Source organism: Carassius carassius, unplaced genomic scaffold, assembly GCF_963082965.1.
Source record: "Carassius carassius unplaced genomic scaffold, fCarCar2.1 SCAFFOLD_73, whole genome shotgun sequence".
Taxonomy (NCBI): domain Eukaryota; kingdom Metazoa; phylum Chordata; class Actinopteri; order Cypriniformes; family Cyprinidae; genus Carassius; species Carassius carassius.
The window spans coordinates 147,668-168,261 of NW_026774986.1; the positions used below are offsets into that span (position 1 = coordinate 147,668).

Sequence of the window (20,594 nt, forward strand, 5' to 3'; positions counted from 1 at the left end):
GACTGACTTCTTGTCTCTTGTTTTATTTCTTCTTCATAGGATTTTATTCTGGCTCGAGCAACCTCTATCTCCTTTTCCACCTGCAGCCGTTCCAATTCAAACTTTTGAGTTTCTAACTCTCTTCTGAGTTGCTCTTCTAAGGTTCTTATTTTTTCCTTGTGTTGCCTTTCTGTTTGCATCATCTTATATTCAGCCTCTTTTGCAGCCAGTTCTGCTGCAGCATCTGCACGTTTGCTTGCTGCACTAGAGGATCTGGAATGGCTACTGACACTTGTTTTTGAAGCACTGGAACCATATATAGAGCGAGCATAACTATGTGCTAAAAGTTCACGCAGCCTGCCCCTTTCTCTTTCTGCATCAAATTCGCCATCTACAATTGCCATTCTTTCAAGCACTATTTTGATTATGTCATTGGTCACAGCTTCACATGCATCAATTTTACGTCTTAAATCTGCAGTAGGTGTAACATGTTCCCTTATGTCACTGAAGAGTTTCAAAATATTATTTTTTTGTCCTCAATAGAGTCAGCCATTTCAGCCAGCTGTTTATCAGTTATGTCAGTTTTTAAGTTCTGTCTTGCTTGGTTAATCTTTTTTCTTTCTTACAGCATTCATCTTTCTGATAAGCAAGCATTTTCTCCGTGGGCATATGCGGACGTTCTGAACGCCGAGTGAGTTCTTTACTGTCTTGCTTTTGACACTGAGATTCAGGTTTATCTTTATCCTTACATTTAACTGCTTCATTTTTATCCTTTTCACCTTCAATATCCGTCTGAAGCAGGCTTTCAGAACTCGGTTCGTCCATATCCATTTCCATAGTGAACTCGTTGACTACAGCGACTCTGCTCCGTAGACCATCACGCTGATTCGGACGTGCAGCAATCCGTGACGTTGCCATCGTGAGCATGCACATGCATCGAGGATCTGAACCAGCGAAGGTTAAGCTCTTACTGTAGCAGACCCCGCCCGAATGATGGCCCAAACTTTACTGATGTTAATGAAGTTTATTGAGTCCGTTTTCACTCAAAAATCACCGTAAGACTCCAAAAATTTTTATGGAGTTTATGCCTTTTCGGGGGGTGCTTAAAGTTGCAAACGTTATCTGCGACACAACTCTGATGAACTTGAACTGCGTGCTTTCTTTTTCCTTGCCCGTAGACTACAACACCCGTCAAAATAAAAGTCCCTCTTTAGTAAGACAAATAATGCATTTCTTAAACCCATTTAAACTCACAGAAATATAAAAACAAATGTTCAAAAACGAATTAGAATATTTATCAAAGCAAAGTCTGTTACAACATATATATACAGTACAGACCAAACGTTTGGACACACCTTCTCATTCAAAGAGTTTTCTTTATTTTCATGACAATGAAAATTGTAGATTCACACTGAAGGAATCAAAACTATGAATTAACACATGTGGAATTATATACATAACAAAAAAGTGTGAAACAACAGAAAATATGTCATATTCTAGGTTTTTCAAAGTAGCCACCTTTTGCTTTGATTACTGCTTTGCACACTCTTGGCATTCTCTTGATGAGATTCAAGAGGTAGTCACCTGAAATGGTCTTCCAATAGTCTTGAAGGAGTTCCCCGAGAGATGCTTAGCACTTGTTGGCCCTTTTGCCTTCTGTCTGCGGTCCAGCTCACCCCTAAACCATCTCGATTGGGTTCAGGTCCGGTGACTGTGGAGACCAGGTCATCTGGCGCAGCACCCCATCAATCTCCTTCTTGGTCAAATAGCCCTTGATGCCTTCAATGTGACTCTTCAATTTTCATAGTCATGAAAATAAAGAATATATATATATATATATATATAAATACAAACACACACACACACACACACACACACACACACATATATATATATATATATATATTTAGTCAATCATTTACATAAAAGTTTTAGAGCATTTATTAAGCAGCATTTTTCAAGCTTGTTGGAACATAAATGTAAACTTAAATATACATTTAAATAAAATAGATACAACTTTATAAATAAATATCAATTAAACAGAAAACTATAGATAATAGATGATATTCACTTAAATTCAGATTCTGGCAAATTATCAATGCTTGTACTACAAGGCTTCAGTGCTGCGTTTGACACTGTATATCATAACATACTTCTACAGAGACTGGAAAACTGGGTCTGGCTTTCTGGGATGGTCCTCAGATGTTTCAGGTCATACTTAGAAGGGAGAGGTTATTATGTGAGTTTAGGAGAGCATAGGTCTAAGTGGATGTCTATTTCATGCGGAGTACCACAAGGCTCAATTCTTGCACCGCTCTTGTTTAGCCTGTATATGCTCCCACTAAGTCAAATAATGAGAAAGATCCCAAATTGCGGCTATGCTGATGATACCCAGATTTACCTAGCCTTATCTCCAAATGACTACAGCCCCCTATTGACTTCCTCTGCTTATACATAGGTGAAATTAACAGTTGGATGTGCCAAACTTTCTTCAGTTCAACAAGGGGAAAAAAACTGTCATTGCATTTGGAAACAAAGATGAAGTTTTCATGGTGAATGCATACCTTGATTCTAGGGGTCTAACAACTAAAATTCAAATCAGGAATCTTTGTGTGATTCTGGAGAAAGACCTTAGTTTCAGTAGTCATGTCAAAGCAGTAACTAAATCAGCATACTATCATATAAAACACAATGCAAGAATTAGATGTTTTGTTTCCAGTCAAGAATTGGAGAAACTTGTTCATGCTTTTATCACCAGCAAGGTGCACTATTGTAATGGTCTCCTCACCAGCCTTCCCAAAAAGAGCTGCAGCTCTACAGAACGCTGCTGCCAGGATTCTGACTTGAACCAGAAAATCTGAGCATATCACACCAGTCCTCGGGTCTCTACACTGGCTTCCAGTTATATTTAGGATTGATTTTAAAGTACAAACCCAATTCCAAAAAAGTTGGGACACAATGCAATGATGTGGAAGTTTCAAACTTCAATATTTTATTCAGAATACAACATAGATGACATATCAAATGTTTAAACTGAGAAAATGTATCATTTTAAGGTAAAAATAAGTTGATGTTAAATTTCATGGCATCAACACATCTAAAAAAAAAAAAAAGTTGGGTCAAGGCCATGTTTACCACTGTGTGGCATCCCCTCTTCTTTTTATAACAGTATACAAACGTCTGGGGACTGAGGAGACAAGTTGCTCAAGTTTAGGGAAAGGAATATTGTACCATTCTTGTCTAATACAGGCTTCTAATTGCTCAACTTTGGTCTTCTTTGTCGCATCTTCCTCTTTATGATGCACCAAATGTTTTCTATGGGTGAAAGATCTGGACTGCAGGCTGGCCATTTCAGTACCCGGATCATTCTTTTACGCAGCCATGATGTTGTAATTGATGCAGTATGTGGTCTGGCATTGTCATGTTGGTAAATGCATGGTCTTCCCTGAAAGAGAGGATGTCTGGATGGGAGCATACATTGTTCTAGAATTTGGATTTACTTTTCAGCATTGATGGTGCCTTTCCAGATGTGTAAGCTGCCCATGCTGCATGCACTCATGCAACCCCGTGCCATCAGAGATACAGGCTTCTGAAATGATAACAACCTGGATTGCTTCTGCCTGCACTTCTGGATCATGTTTAGATATGGCTTCTTTTTGACCTATAGAGTTTTAGCTGGCAACTAAATTTGTTCTCCAAGAAAGTCCTTTCTGATATACCTCCACTAATTTTGGCCGCAGCATTGGGGGAACTTGTGATCCTCTGACCATCTATCTATCTATCTATCTATCTATCTATCTATCTATCTATCTATCTATCTATCTATCTATCTATCTATCTATCTATTAATACATTAATGTAGTGAAGTACTTTAAATGCCATATATTTTCAGCAGCCATATATCTAGTCTTCACTCTGATGATCCTTGAGAAATCAACTTAATTTGTTTAAAAAAGTTGAAAATGATTTCCACAAAAAAAAACAATAACCAGGAAAAACTATGATTTATTTTAACACAATCACAGACTTTTGTGCCATTCCAGGAAACAGTTTCTGTTCAACTGAAGACACAAATGAACGTCACAAGCCTGGCATTTCCAAGGTGTTTGTAGCCTCTTTCCATGCACTGCTTTGCAATGCACACAGATCCGGCGACCGACAGTAGCGTTTCTTCTGTCGTCTGAAGTCAACTCAGCTCCTGGGATTGGCACATGCTCTGTGCTGGACTGTTTTGGTGCTGCTTTCTGTGACATGTCACAGAGCTCTGCAATAAGCTCCTCCATGAACTCTTTGCGAGTCATGTTGCCATGCAGCTCTTTGTGCAATATAAAAGCATTGTTGGCGGCAATGTCCAAGAAGTGTAGAAAGACTTTTCTGTACCATTTCATGGTTTTGTGCTGTGCAGCGTAGTATTGCAACAGCTGATCGGACAGGTCAACACCCCCCATGTGCTGGCTGTATGCAGTCACAGGTGCAGGACATGGAACAGACTTTGTCTTCCATGTATCCTGTGCTTTGATGTTTCTTTTCACATTGCCTCCTGTAGAGGCAGCATGTATGGTGGAACAAACAGACACCACTTGCGTGTCCATCCACTTCACACACACAAGAGGCCCGTCCCGAATCCACCTGATGGATCCCATGGTGGAGTCACTGCTCAGTGAATTAGCTGCAGTCTTCAGGAAGCCCTTCCTCTGCTCTCTGTACGCCCCACAAGCACCAAACTTCAGAGCAAACAAGTCTGTGAAGAGCTTTGGACTTGTGTAGAAATCATCCATGTACACATGGTACCCAGAGCCCAAAACTTTATGGTCCAGGAGAGACATCACAGCATCATATGAAAGCCCATGGTCTGCAGGAAAACAATTCTTGCCCGTGTAGATGGAGAAGTCCACAATATATCCATTTGATGAGTCTGAAAGGTCAAAAAACTTGAAGCCCAACTTTGTCGGCTTGACTTTTGTGCACCGTCTCATTCCTGTCTTTGCTCTGCATGCCACCAATCTCTCCTTCACAGCTACATTTCTTCTAGGATGATAGAAGGCTTTGCACGCAAGACGAACAGTGTCCATGAGGGGTTTGATCCTGAACAGACGGTCATGTTGGTCTGTGCCCCTCTTTCTGTCGTTTTCCTCGTCTGCGTCTGGGTGACTCATGTGTACATTCCAGGAAATGGTGCGGTATCTGTCCCTTGACATAACTGTGGCAGGAAAAGGCACAGAGAAAAGACTGTCCTGCCGCCAGTAGTCAGCGATGGAGCTCATCTTCACCACAGACATGTAGAATATCAGTCCGATGTAACGATACAGCTCATCAACACTGACATCTGTCCATTTGTACTTGCAGCCCTTTGCCATTGCCCTGGCAGCCTGAGCATTTGTGTTGTGGCACAGGTTTTCCACTGCGCTCTCTGTGAAAAACAGTTTGAAAAGACTCATGGGAGAGTGTGAGTCATCAGCAGACAACTGTGGTCCTGGTTCCCGAGCAGGCAGGAATCTCAGAGTCTGTGGAACCTGGTCAACATCAGTCTCTGCTTTCCATGAAAGAGTCCTGGCTCTCTTTGCAGCAGGGATCTGGTCACTGTCCCTCTCACATCTGTTTAAAACAAAGAAATAAATAAAAGTGAGGATGGTGACATCAGGGTCATTAAGAGAAGCAATTTACAAATGTGTATCCATTATGTAAACATTTCTACATCTGACAGTAGACTACACAAGCAAAGTTAAACTGTAAGAGGTAAAACGACGGGTAAATATCCACTTACTTGTTAAGTTTCTCAACCGAGTTGAAAGCTGAAAGACGCTTGTGTGTTGCCCTTGTGTGATGTGCACATGAAGGCGTTTTCCTAGAAAATAAAGAAATTGTTTATAAACATTGATTGTCTGAGGTTAATTACTATGGTGCATGCATAAGTGATGGTCAATCAACAGTTATATAAGCCTATAGAGACAAGCTTTGTGTCTGTTGATGGGGCATCAATATCCATAAAGCACTTTCAAAACATCTGCACCTAAGCAACTATTTACAAACACATTTTGTTTCCGCTGAAGAAGCAGTCAACATGAATCAAAAGTTAGATATAGTCTAAACATTGATTTTATCTAATGTTACATTACAAAACGTTCACATGGGTGCAATGTTTACAGTTAGATATAATGAAGAAAAAGGACTATGTGTTTCAGTCATGGGCTAACTTACTGATTTTAGTCTGGCAATAGGTCTTAAACAGTGTTACAATCATGCCCTAACTAATAATAAGGAATATGTGACTCTAGTTACTAATCAAAGTCAGAATAAATGACTTACTCTTTAGAAATTGTTTTCTCTGCAGCATCAAAGTGATCCTCAAAATGCAGGAGTTCATCATCAAAGTCTTTCTCTTCTTCCGAGGAAAAAGTACTTTCTTCTTCGCTGTCTGTGGTCGTCTGGAGAGCTTCCTCGTGTGCCATCGTGATTAAAAAGTGAACAAGCTGAACTGTACTGCCAGTTTTATAGTAGTGATGAGGGGCGTTAACCATATGACTGCATCATATCATTAGCATATGAATAGAGCTCTGTTCTTGTGTGTGTGTGTGTGTGTGTGTGTGCAGATCAAGATAAAACATTACAACTGAGAGAAAAATAGGTTTTGAGGAGACCCGTCATCAAGCTTTGCCTTTTGTAAACATAATTGTATTATAACTTTTCCTAGATGTTGTATTCCTCTACCCTTTGCAAGCCTCATGGAGTGTTTTCTTTCTTAAAGAAATCATAGTATGCTGTTTTTAAAGTTCATTATTTAGTTCATTATTTTTCCCAGACATGAAAATATCCATATAATGTGTCATTAGTAACTCTTTGAAATAATTATAATTATTATTATTTTTTTTTCATTATATTTTTTGAAAAGTATATGAAAAATCTGTTTATGGTCTGTCACAATTGGTAATGTGTCTACTGAATTAACATATTTTAGCAGTCTTACAAATTGTTATATACGCTCTAAAAAAATCAAGGGTTATCAAGGTTATTTTTTTTAGCCCAAATGCTGGGTTGAGCCTTATGGGTAATTTTGGGGGTTTTCAGTGTTTTGTAGTTTTTGTATTACTCAGACCCTGTGTTAGACGTAACCCAGCGGTTGAGTTTATTTATTGCGGGATTTGCTTCTCTTCTGGAAAGAGCAGTTCTAAGCGCCATCGAAATGACGCATTCGTCGGTAAAAAAACAAACAAACAAAAAAAAACATGTTGCACTATACATTTTATTTTATCTATAAAATCATGACTGTGCTGAATATCGTTCGATTTTATGCAGAGAAAAACATACAGGAGCGCGGTATGAATCACCTTTAACGAGTGCGTGGTCTTTTCGCATGATGGAAAAGCCTGATGCTTTGCATAAAATAAACGATTTTATTCATAAAGATACAGAATACAAATATTCCCTCAGAGCTGTTTATTGTTTGTTTTTGGGCAGGTTATAAAGGCAATCGCAGTACATTTCGGCTGTATGAGTGAAACGCAGGGGGGCGGCCTCAGGCGTGAGCAGTTCCCCGCCGAACATGACTCCAGCTCGGGCTCAAGAACCAGCGCGACGCAACGGTGGAAACCGAACAACAGAGACTGGTTAATAACACGTAAATTACTTATGTTTAACGTTTAATTTTTGGTTTTACTGTTTGCCAAACGACTTTAAATATGGGCAATATGTATAGCCTATTAAAAACGATATAAACAATGCTGTAAATGAAAATTAAAGGAAAATAAAGGAAGGTAACATGCAAACCAGTGGTTGTGTGGATTATTTTAGAAAAGTTTAGAGGATTGAAGTTAATCTGTAAACATTATTTAATTTGTGAATTAATAAGATAGTAATATGATAAAAATGAATAAACTTTATCTGGGATAAATCAACCTCTTATGTTGGGTTAAATAAACGACCTAATTTGCTGGATAAAATTAACCCAAGATGGGTTCTGTCCTATATTTACCCAGCCCTTGGGTTAATAACAACCCAAAAGTGTGTTTTAGAGTGTATCTTAGCCCAGCTATTTTGAACTGGTTTATTACATACTAGGGCTACTATTATGCAAAAATAAATAAATAAATAACTGTAATGGTACAGTGAAAGAAATGAGATGTAAAATAAAACAATTCACCAACACATCATTTCAAAATGGATACTTTTTTTGTCAAATATAACATCACATTTTTATGTTAATGCTTAGAGTATTACAACATCATTATTGTACATTATTTGTAACATCTGCATTTTTTATTTATTGAAATATTTTGTCATTGCAACATTTTATTGTCATTTTCACTAAGAACTGTAATTGGATTTACATACACTGTTCACTGTTATCCCAGCGGTCACTTATTGTGCGTTTTTGTTAAATGTGAGCCAAAATCATCACAATTAAAAGAACCAACGACTTACTTTACTTCAGTCTGTGCCTTTAATTTAATACATACATTTCACAATTTGAGTTGAATTACTGAAATAAATTAACTTTTCCTGGCATATACATATACATATCTGACAGTATACAAGCTAAATTAAACTGTGATATGTAAAATGAGTGTAAATGTGAACTCGTTAAGAGCCTCTTGTATGACGTGCACGTGAAGGCATTTTCTTAGAAAAGTGTGAATAGTTGATTGTCCAAGGTAACATACTATAGTGCATGCATAAATGATGGTCAATTAACAGATATATAGGCCAATAGAGACAAGCTTTGTGTCTGTTGATGGGGCATCAATATCCATAAATCACTTTCTAAACATTTGCACATAAGCAACTATTTACAAACACATTAAGTTTCCGCTGAAGAAGCAGTCAACATGAATCAAAAGTTACCCAAAACTAGACCTTTCCCTGATAGCACACGTACATCTTAGAGACGTCTATTTGACGTCTGCATTTACATCTACAAGATGTATTTTTCACAGTGTTTGCTCATCTGCAATACGTCTATAGGACTTTTCCTTTTAGATGTCAAATAGATGTCTATAAGATGTTTATGATTTAGAATATATTTAAAACTGACATGTGAAAGCTGTCTATCAGACTTTTGCCGATTTTTAGGGCCGATATCTTGAAGTTTTCTCCATTTGTATGCTAAAATGTCACACTGATAAGTCGATCATTTACATACAAGTTTTAGAGCATTTATCAAGCAGAATTTTCAAACACGTTGTAAGCTAAATGTAAACTTAAATATACATTTAAATAAAATACATTAAACAGAAAAATATAAAAAATAAAATATATATATAAAAAATAATAATTGTAGTACAGCAAACACACTAGCAACCAGAAACAAATGCGAGTTAACAGTATTTAATGAAAATAAACAAACAAACAGACACGAAGGGACAATGATGCTGGGAAGACGACAATCCAAGATGGTGGTGAGGAGATGAGGAATCCGGATGATGCGGTGAGAAGGCAGCAGGAGAGGATGGCACAGGACCTGCAGGGAATAGAGCCGAAGGTAAGTGTTTGTAGCTGAGTGGAAGTGCGTAGAGTGGATGAGGTTCTGGGAAAACACAGACATTCAACGCAGACAACACTGAAGCCGACAAACAGGGTAAACGACATTAAACAATGATCTCACAAACACAAGACGTGAGACAAGCCAATATATAGGGATGAGTAATGAGTGACAGCTGCTGCTGATGACAATTAACGGAGACGCCCACAAACTAATCAGTGCAGACGCGAAACACACAGACTTTACCACAAAGTGTAAACACCCAGAGATCACGGTTTACCAACCGTGACAAGTTTAACATTCAGATACATTGAGAATATGGAAACATTTGGATCGGGGCGAGGCTACATAAGGGCCAGGGTGGCACTGGCCCACTCAGATTAACGGCTGGCCCACCCAATCAGAACAGACAAAAAAAAAAAAAAAAAAATTGCACATATGACTATACTAATCACTTAAACACGTACAATAAGTTTCATAAAAAGATAATTACTGTAGAGCGAAAACTTTTTCATATAATTTCCCTACTGCAACAGCAACATCGCGTATTGTTGGGGGGATGGGAAGATGAGTTTACGTCTACTAGAGAAATAAACTTTTAACACGCATGACACGAGACGAGCATGTCGAATCGGATATCTTTAAATATAAAAAAATTAATTAAAAAACAAGAACAGAACCCGAAATGTCGACATCAACCCGGGCTAATCGTTGAGAAAAGCTACTGATTTATCCACACGTGATGAACCACCTGCTCAGCTCCATTTACGCGAGTTTCCGCGCACAACAATACACGGCAAGTCTAGACATTTTGCTTCTAAGTGGTAGCTACACAAAGTTCCCATTTCTAGAGTACAGCCAAATTGTCTCTGGTACAGCATAAAAGACGATGCTGTGTACTGCAAGATGTGTCGTCATTTTAATGACACTATGGGTGCTTCTCAATATCCCTCGTCGTCTCCAGGTGGGAAGGAAGTCGACCGGAAGTTGAAGTCGGCCGCGTGCCGCCATCTTGTAGCAGAACTTCACTTGCGTTAGCATCCCATTGACTCCCATTCATTTTGGTGTCACTTTGACAGCAAATTACTTGACATCTGAGGCTTTTAAAGACTCCATTTGTCCATTATTTATTTCTAAAGATACACGACAATGTATAAAGGGCTCCATTACCTTCTATGTTACATTATGGCCCCGTAGAAACAGTTTTTGTAAAAATAGGCTAACAATTGCGTCATAACCACTCGACTCTCTGTCGCACAGTAGAGAAATTACCGTACAGACAGGAGGAGGAGCTCGCAGGCAATCGGGGAGATGTCAAGAGAGAAGCCCATAGATACAAGCCCTGGCGTTACATTTTAAAATACTAAGTCAAAGTCAAAGTCACCTTTATTTATATAGCGCTTTAAACAAAATACATTGCGTCAAAGCAACTGAACAACATTCATTAGGAAAACAGTGTCAATAATGCAAAAATGATTGTTAAAGGCAGTTCATCATTGGATTCAGTTATGTCATCTCTGTTCAGTTAAATAGTGTCTGTGCATTTATTTGCAATCAAGTCAACGATATCGCTGTAGATGAAGTGTCCCCAACTAAGCAAGCCAGAGGCGACAGCGGCAAGGAACCGAAACTCCATCGGTGACAGAATGGAGAAAAAAACCTTGGGAGAAACCAGGCTCAGTTGGGGGGGGGCCAGTTCTCCTCTGACCAGACGAAACCAGTAGTTCAATTCCAGGCTGCAGCAAAGTCAGATTGTGCAGAAGAATCATCTGTTTCCTGTGGTCTTGTCCTGGTGCTCCTCTGAGACAAGGTCTTTACAGGGGTTCTGTATCTGGGGCTCTAGTTGTCCTGGTCTCCGCTGTCTTTCAGGGATGTAGAGGTCCTTTCTAGGTGCTGATCCACCATCTGGTCTGGATACGTACTGGATCCGGGTGACTGCAGTGACCCTCTGATCTGGACACAGACTGGATCTGGTGGCCACGGTGACCTCGGAACAAGAGAGAAACAGACAAATATTAGCGTAGATGCCATTCTTCTAATGATGTAGCAAGTACATCGGGTGTTATGGGAAGTGTTTCCGGTTCCGGTTTACCTAATTAATGCAGCCTAAAAATCCTTTAACGGATTTGGATATTAAAAGCATATTAGTATGTTATGTGTAAGCCAGGTTAAAGTGATGGGTCTTTAATCTAGATTTAAACTGCAAGAGTGTGTCTGCTTCCCGAACAATTTTAGGTAGGTTATTCCAGAGTTTAGGCGCCAAATAGGAAAAGGATCTGCCGCCCGCAGTTGATTTTGATATTCTAGGTATTATCAAATTGCCTGAGTTTTGAGAACGTAGCGGACGTAGATCATTCTTTTACGCAGCCATGATGTTGTAATTGATGCAGTATGTGGTCTGGCATTGTCATGTTGGTAAATGCATGGTCTTCCCTGAAAGAGAGGATGTCTGGATGGGAGCATACATTGTTCTAGAATTTGGATTTACTTTTCAGCATTGATGGTGCCTTTCCAGATGTGTAAGCTGCCCATGCTGCATGCACTCATGCAACCCCGTGCCATCAGAGATACAGGCTTCTGAAATGATAACAACCTGGATTGCTTCTGCCTGCACTTCTGGATCATGTTTAGATATGGCTTCTTTTTGACCTATAGAGTTTTAGCTGGCAACTAAATTTGTTCTCCAAGAAAGTCCTTTCTGATATACCTCCACTAATTTTGGCCGCAGCATTGGGGGAACTTGTGATCCTCTGACCATCTATCTATCTATCTATCTATCTATCTATCTATCTATCTATCTATCTATCTATCTATCTATCTATCTATCTATCTATCTATCTATCTATCTATCTATCTATCTATCTATCTATCTATTAATACATTAATGTAGTGAAGTACTTTAAATGCCATATATTTTCAGCAGCCATATATCTAGTCTTCACTCTGATGATCCTTGAGAAATCAACTTAATTTGTTTAAAAAAGTTGAAAATGATTTCCACAAAAAAAAACAATAACCAGGAAAAACTATGATTTATTTTAACACAATCACAGACTTTTGTGCCATTCCAGGAAACAGTTTCTGTTCAACTGAAGACACAAATGAACGTCACAAGCCTGGCATTTCCAAGGTGTTTGTAGCCTCTTTCCATGCACTGCTTTGCAATGCACACAGATCCGGCGACCGACAGTAGCGTTTCTTCTGTCGTCTGAAGTCAACTCAGCTCCTGGGATTGGCACATGCTCTGTGCTGGACTGTTTTGGTGCTGCTTTCTGTGACATGTCACAGAGCTCTGCAATAAGCTCCTCCATGAACTCTTTGCGAGTCATGTTGCCATGCAGCTCTTTGTGCAATATAAAAGCATTGTTGGCGGCAATGTCCAAGAAGTGTAGAAAGACTTTTCTGTACCATTTCATGGTTTTGTGCTGTGCAGCGTAGTATTGCAACAGCTGATCGGACAGGTCAACACCCCCCATGTGCTGGCTGTATGCAGTCACAGGTGCAGGACATGGAACAGACTTTGTCTTCCATGTATCCTGTGCTTTGATGTTTCTTTTCACATTGCCTCCTGTAGAGGCAGCATGTATGGTGGAACAAACAGACACCACTTGCGTGTCCATCCACTTCACACACACAAGAGGCCCGTCCCGAATCCACCTGATGGATCCCATGGTGGAGTCACTGCTCAGTGAATTAGCTGCAGTCTTCAGGAAGCCCTTCCTCTGCTCTCTGTACGCCCCACAAGCACCAAACTTCAGAGCAAACAAGTCTGTGAAGAGCTTTGGACTTGTGTAGAAATCATCCATGTACACATGGTACCCAGAGCCCAAAACTTTATGGTCCAGGAGAGACATCACAGCATCATATGAAAGCCCATGGTCTGCAGGAAAACAATTCTTGCCCGTGTAGATGGAGAAGTCCACAATATATCCATTTGATGAGTCTGAAAGGTCAAAAAACTTGAAGCCCAACTTTGTCGGCTTGACTTTTGTGCACCGTCTCATTCCTGTCTTTGCTCTGCATGCCACCAATCTCTCCTTCACAGCTACATTTCTTCTAGGATGATAGAAGGCTTTGCACGCAAGACGAACAGTGTCCATGAGGGGTTTGATCCTGAACAGACGGTCATGTTGGTCTGTGCCCCTCTTTCTGTCGTTTTCCTCGTCTGCGTCTGGGTGACTCATGTGTACATTCCAGGAAATGGTGCGGTATCTGTCCCTTGACATAACTGTGGCAGGAAAAGGCACAGAGAAAAGACTGTCCTGCCGCCAGTAGTCAGCGATGGAGCTCATCTTCACCACAGACATGTAGAATATCAGTCCGATGTAACGATACAGCTCATCAACACTGACATCTGTCCATTTGTACTTGCAGCCCTTTGCCATTGCCCTGGCAGCCTGAGCATTTGTGTTGTGGCACAGGTTTTCCACTGCGCTCTCTGTGAAAAACAGTTTGAAAAGACTCATGGGAGAGTGTGAGTCATCAGCAGACAACTGTGGTCCTGGTTCCCGAGCAGGCAGGAATCTCAGAGTCTGTGGAACCTGGTCAACATCAGTCTCTGCTTTCCATGAAAGAGTCCTGGCTCTCTTTGCAGCAGGGATCTGGTCACTGTCCCTCTCACATCTGTTTAAAACAAATAAATAAATAAAAGTGAGGATGGTGACATCAGGGTCATTAAGAGAAGCAATTTACAAATGTGTATCCATTATGTAAACATTTCTACATCTGACAGTAGACTACACAAGCAAAGTTAAACTGTAAGAGGTAAAACGACGGGTAAATATCCACTTACTTGTTAAGTTTCTCAACCGAGTTGAAAGCTGAAAGACGCTTGTGTGTTGCCCTTGTGTGATGTGCACATGAAGGCGTTTTCCTAGAAAATAAAGAAATTGTTTATAAACATTGATTGTCTGAGGTTAATTACTATGGTGCATGCATAAGTGATGGTCAATCAACAGTTATATAAGCCTATAGAGACAAGCTTTGTGTCTGTTGATGGGGCATCAATATCCATAAAGCACTTTCAAAACATCTGCACCTAAGCAACTATTTACAAACACATTTTGTTTCCGCTGAAGAAGCAGTCAACATGAATCAAAAGTTAGATATAGTCTAAACATTGATTTTATCTAATGTTACATTACAAAACGTTCACATGGGTGCAATGTTTACAGTTAGATATAATGAAGAAAAAGGACTATGTGTTTCAGTCATGGGCTAACTTACTGATTTTAGTCTGGCAATAGGTCTTAAACAGTGTTACAATCATGCCCTAACTAATAATAAGGAATATGTGACTCTAGTTACTAATCAAAGTCAGAATAAATGACTTACTCTTTAGAAATTGTTTTCTCTGCAGCATCAAAGTGATCCTCAAAATGCAGGAGTTCATCATCAAAGTCTTTCTCTTCTTCCGAGGAAAAAGTACTTTCTTCTTCGCTGTCTGTGGTCGTCTGGAGAGCTTCCTCGTGTGCCATCGTGATTAAAAAGTGAACAAGCTGAACTGTACTGCCAGTTTTATAGTAGTGATGAGGGGCGTTAACCATATGACTGCATCATATCATTAGCATATGAATAGAGCTCTGTTCTTGTGTGTGTGTGTGTGTGTGTGTGTGCAGATCAAGATAAAACATTACAACTGAGAGAAAAATAGGTTTTGAGGAGACCCGTCATCAAGCTTTGCCTTTTGTAAACATAATTGTATTATAACTTTTCCTAGATGTTGTATTCCTCTACCCTTTGCAAGCCTCATGGAGTGTTTTCTTTCTTAAAGAAATCATAGTATGCTGTTTTTAAAGTTCATTATTTAGTTCATTATTTTTCCCAGACATGAAAATATCCATATAATGTGTCATTAGTAACTCTTTGAAATAATTATAATTATTATTATTTTTTTTTCATTATATTTTTTGAAAAGTATATGAAAAATCTGTTTATGGTCTGTCACAATTGGTAATGTGTCTACTGAATTAACATATTTTAGCAGTCTTACAAATTGTTATATACGCTCTAAAAAAATCAAGGGTTATCAAGGTTATTTTTTTTAGCCCAAATGCTGGGTTGAGCCTTATGGGTAATTTTTGGGGTTTTCAGTGTTTTGTAGTTTTTGTATTACTCAGACCCTGTGTTAGACGTAACCCAGCGGTTGAGTTTATTTATTGCGGGATTTGCTTCTCTTCTGGAAAGAGCAGTTCTAAGCGCCATCGAAATGACGCATTCGTCGGTAAAAAAACAAACAAACAAAAAAAAACATGTTGCACTATACATTTTATTTTATCTATAAAATCATGACTGTGCTGAATATCGTTCGATTTTATGCAGAGAAAAACATACAGGAGCGCGGTATGAATCACCTTTAACGAGTGCGTGGTCTTTTCGCATGATGGAAAAGCCTGATGCTTTGCATAAAATAAACGATTTTATTCATAAAGATACAGAATACAAATATTCCCTCAGAGCTGTTTATTGTTTGTTTTTGGGCAGGTTATAAAGGCAATCGCAGTACATTTCGGCTGTATGAGTGAAACGCAGGGGGGCGGCCTCAGGCGTGAGCAGTTCCCCGCCGAACATGACTCCAGCTCGGGCTCAAGAACCAGCGCGACGCAACGGTGGAAACCGAACAACAGAGACTGGTTAATAACACGTAAATTACTTATGTTTAACGTTTAATTTTTGGTTTTACTGTTTGCCAAACGACTTTAAATATGGGCAATATGTATAGCCTATTAAAAACGATATAAACAATGCTGTAAATGAAAATTAAAGGAAAATAAAGGAAGGTAACATGCAAACCAGTGGTTGTGTGGATTATTTTAGAAAAGTTTAGAGGATTGAAGTTAATCTGTAAACATTATTTAATTTGTGAATTAATAAGATAGTAATATGATAAAAATGAATAAACTTTATCTGGGATAAATCAACCTCTTATGTTGGGTTAAATAAACGACCTAATTTGCTGGATAAAATTAACCCAAGATGGGTTCTGTCCTATATTTACCCAGCCCTTGGGTTAATAACAACCCAAAAGTGTGTTTTAGAGTGTATCTTAGCCCAGCTATTTTGAACTGGTTTATTACATACTAGGGCTACTATTATGCAAAAATAAATAAATAAATAACTGTAATGGTACAGTGAAAGAAATGAGATGTAAAATAAAACAATTCACCAACACATCATTTCAAAATGGATACTTTTTTTGTCAAATATAACATCACATTTTTATGTTAATGCTTAGAGTATTACAACATCATTATTGTACATTATTTGTAACATCTGCATTTTTTATTTATTGAAATATTTTGTCATTGCAACATTTTATTGTCATTTTCACTAAGAACTGTAATTGGATTTACATACACTGTTCACTGTTATCCCAGCGGTCACTTATTGTGCGTTTTTGTTAAATGTGAGCCAAAATCATCACAATTAAAAGAACCAACGACTTACTTTACTTCAGTCTGTGCCTTTAATTTAATACATACATTTCACAATTTGAGTTGAATTACTGAAATAAATTAACTTTTCCTGGCATATACATATACATATCTGACAGTATACAAGCTAAATTAAACTGTGATATGTAAAATGAGTGTAAATGTGAACTCGTTAAGAGCCTCTTGTATGACGTGCACGTGAAGGCATTTTCTTAGAAAAGTGTGAATAGTTGATTGTCCAAGGTAACATACTATAGTGCATGCATAAATGATGGTCAATTAACAGATATATAGGCCAATAGAGACAAGCTTTGTGTCTGTTGATGGGGCATCAATATCCATAAATCACTTTCTAAACATTTGCACATAAGCAACTATTTACAAACACATTAAGTTTCCGCTGAAGAAGCAGTCAACATGAATCAAAAGTTACCCAAAACTAGACCTTTCCCTGATAGCACACGTACATCTTAGAGACGTCTATTTGACGTCTGCATTTACATCTACAAGATGTATTTTTCACAGTGTTTGCTCATCTGCAATACGTCTATAGGACTTTTCCTTTTAGATGTCAAATAGATGTCTATAAGATGTTTATGATTTAGAATATATTTAAAACTGACATGTGAAAGCTGTCTATCAGACTTTTGCCGATTTTTAGGGCCGATATCTTGAAGTTTTCTCCATTTGTATGCTAAAATGTCACACTGATAAGTCGATCATTTACATACAAGTTTTAGAGCATTTATCAAGCAGAATTTTCAAACACGTTGTAAGCTAAATGTAAACTTAAATATACATTTAAATAAAATACATTAAACAGAAAAATATAAAAAATAAAATATATATATAAAAAATAATAATTGTAGTACAGCAAACACACTAGCAACCAGAAACAAATGCGAGTTAACAGTATTTAATGAAAATAAACAAACAAACAGACACGAAGGGACAATGATGCTGGGAAGACGACAATCCAAGATGGTGGTGAGGAGATGAGGAATCCGGATGATGCGGTGAGAAGGCAGCAGGAGAGGATGGCACAGGAACTGCAGGGAATAGAGCCGAAGGTAAGTGTTTGTAGCTGAGTGGAAGTGCGTAGAGTGGATGAGGTTCTGGGAAAACACAGACATTCAACGCAGACAACACTGAAGCCGACAAACAGGGTAAACGACATTAAACAATGATCTCACAAACACAAGACGTGAGACAAGCCAATATATAGGGATGAGTAATGAGTGACAGCTGCTGCTGATGACAATTAACGGAGACGCCCACAAACTAATCAGTGCAGACGCGAAACACACAGACTTTACCACAAAGTGTAAACACCCAGAGATCACGGTTTACCAACCGTGACAAGTTTAACATTCAGATACATTGAGAATATGGAAACATTTGGATCGGGGCGAGGCTACATAAGGGCCAGGGTGGCACTGGCCCACTCAGATTAACGGCTGGCCCACCCAATCAGAACAGACAAAAAAAAAAAAAAAAAAATTGCACATATGACTATACTAATCACTTAAACACGTACAATAAGTTTCATAAAAAGATAATTACTGTAGAGCGAAAACTTTTTCATATAATTTCCCTACTGCAACAGCAACATCGCGTATTGTTGGGGGGATGGGAAGATGAGTTTACGTCTACTAGAGAAATAAACTTTTAACACGCATGACACGAGACGAGCATGTCGAATCGGATATCTTTAAATATAAAAAAATTAATTAAAAAACAAGAACAGAACCCGAAATGTCGACATCAACCCGGGCTAATCGTTGAGAAAAGCTACTGATTTATCCACACGTGATGAACCACCTGCTCAGCTCCATTTACGCGAGTTTCCGCGCACAACAATACACGGCAAGTCTAGACATTTTGCTTCTAAGTGGTAGCTACACAAAGTTCCCATTTCTAGAGTACAGCCAAATTGTCTCTGGTACAGCATAAAAGACGATGCTGTGTACTGCAAGATGTGTCGTCATTTTAATGACACTATGGGTGCTTCTCAATATCCCTCGTCGTCTCCAGGCGGGAAGGAAGTCGACCGGAAGTTGAAGTCGGCCGCGTGCCGCCATCTTGTAGCAGAACTTCACTTGCGTTAGCATCCCATTGACTCCCATTCATTTTGGTGTCACTTTGACAGCAAATTACTTGACATCTGAGGCTTTTAAAGACTCCATTTGTCCATTATTTATTTCTAAAGATACACGACAATGTATAAAGGGCTCCATTACCTTCTATGTTACATTATGGCCCCGTAGAAACAGTTTTTGTAAAAATAGGCTAACAATTGCGTCATAACCACTCGACTCTCTGTCGCACAGTAGAGAAATTACCGTACAGACAGGAGGAGGAGCTCGCAGGCAATCGGGGAGATGTCAAGAGAGAAGCCCATAGATACAAGCCCTGGCGTTACATTTTAAAATACTAAGTCAAAGTCAAAGTCACCTTTATTTATATAGCGCTTTAAACAAAATACATTGCGTCAAAGCAACTGAACAACATTCATTAGGAAAACAGTGTCAATAATGCAAAAATGATTGTTAAAGGCAGTTCATCATTGGATTCAGTTATGTCATCTCTGTTCAGTTAAATAGTGTCTGTGCATTTATTTGCAATCAAGTCAACGATATCGCTGTAGATGAAGTGTCCCCAACTAAGCAAGCCAGAGGCGACAGCGGCAAGGAACCGAAACTCCATCGGTGACAGAATGGAGAAAAAAACCTTGGGAGAAACCAGGCTCAGTTGGGGGGGGGCCAGTTCTCCTCTGACCAGACGAAACCAGTAGTTCAATTCCAGGCTGCAGCAAAGTCAGATTGTGCAGAAGAATCATCTGTTTCCTGTGGTCTTGTCCTGGTGCTCCTCTGAGACAAGGTCTTTACAGGGGTTCTGTATCTGGGGCTCTAGTTGTCCTGGTCTCCGCTGTCTTTCAGGGATGTAGAGGTCCTTTCTAGGTGCTGATCCACCATCTGGTCTGGATACGTACTGGATCCGGGTGACTGCAGTGACCCTCTGATCTGGACACAGACTGGATCTGGTGGCCACGGTGACCTCGGAACAAGAGAGAAACAGACAAATATTAGCGTAGATGCCATTCTTCTAATGATGTAGCAAGTACATCGGGTGTTATGGGAAGTGTTTCCGGTTCCGGTTTACCTAATTAATGCAGCCTAAAAATCCTTTAACGGATTTGGATATTAAAAGCATATTAGTATGTTATGTGTAAGCCAGGTTAAAGTGATGGGTCTTTAATCTAGATTTAAACTGCAAGAGTGTGTCTGCTTCCCGAACAATTTTAGGTAGGTTATTCCAGAGTTTAGGCGCCAAATAGGAAAAGGATCTGCCGCCCGCAGTTGATTTTGATATTCTAGGTATTATCAAATTGCCTGAGTTTTGAGAACGTAGCGGACGTAGAGGATTATAATGTAAAAGGAGCTCATTCAAATACTGTGGTGCAAAACCATTCAGGGCTTTATAAGTAATATTTTAAAATCTATACGATGCTTGATAGGGAGCCAGTGCAGTGTTGACAGGACCGGGCTAATATGGTCATGCTTCCTGGTTCTAGTAAGAACTCTTGCTTCTGCACTATACAAAATAATTATTCAGAATACTTACTCCTGCTCACTCACGCCAAAGAACTCCCCGCTCAAGCTCGCCGTCTCTGCAAGATTAACGATGGCAGTTTGCACGCACAGCTA

General features: G+C 39.1%; 2 protein-coding genes across 2 annotated transcripts; both read right to left on the reverse strand.

Annotated features, from left to right (window-relative positions):
- Window positions 1-3,828: 3,828 nt before the first annotated feature.
- On the reverse strand, window positions 3,829-6,443 carry LOC132133923 (piggyBac transposable element-derived protein 4-like). Its single transcript, XM_059546836.1, has 3 exons — window positions 6,286-6,443; window positions 5,744-5,824; window positions 3,829-5,574 (listed from the first exon to the last, which is right to left on the reverse strand). The coding sequence occupies exons 1-3, from the start codon at window positions 6,426-6,428 to the stop codon at window positions 3,999-4,001; spliced, it is 1,800 nt and encodes a 599-aa protein (XP_059402819.1). The 5' UTR covers window positions 6,429-6,443; the 3' UTR covers window positions 3,829-3,998.
- A 5,888-nt stretch (window positions 6,444-12,331) lies between these two features.
- Window positions 12,332-14,946, reverse strand: LOC132133922 (piggyBac transposable element-derived protein 4-like). The gene is made up of 3 exons (XM_059546835.1): window positions 14,789-14,946; window positions 14,247-14,327; window positions 12,332-14,077 (listed from the first exon to the last, which is right to left on the reverse strand). The coding sequence occupies exons 1-3, from the start codon at window positions 14,929-14,931 to the stop codon at window positions 12,502-12,504; spliced, it is 1,800 nt and encodes a 599-aa protein (XP_059402818.1). The 5' UTR covers window positions 14,932-14,946; the 3' UTR covers window positions 12,332-12,501.
- Window positions 14,947-20,594: the final 5,648 nt, after the last annotated feature.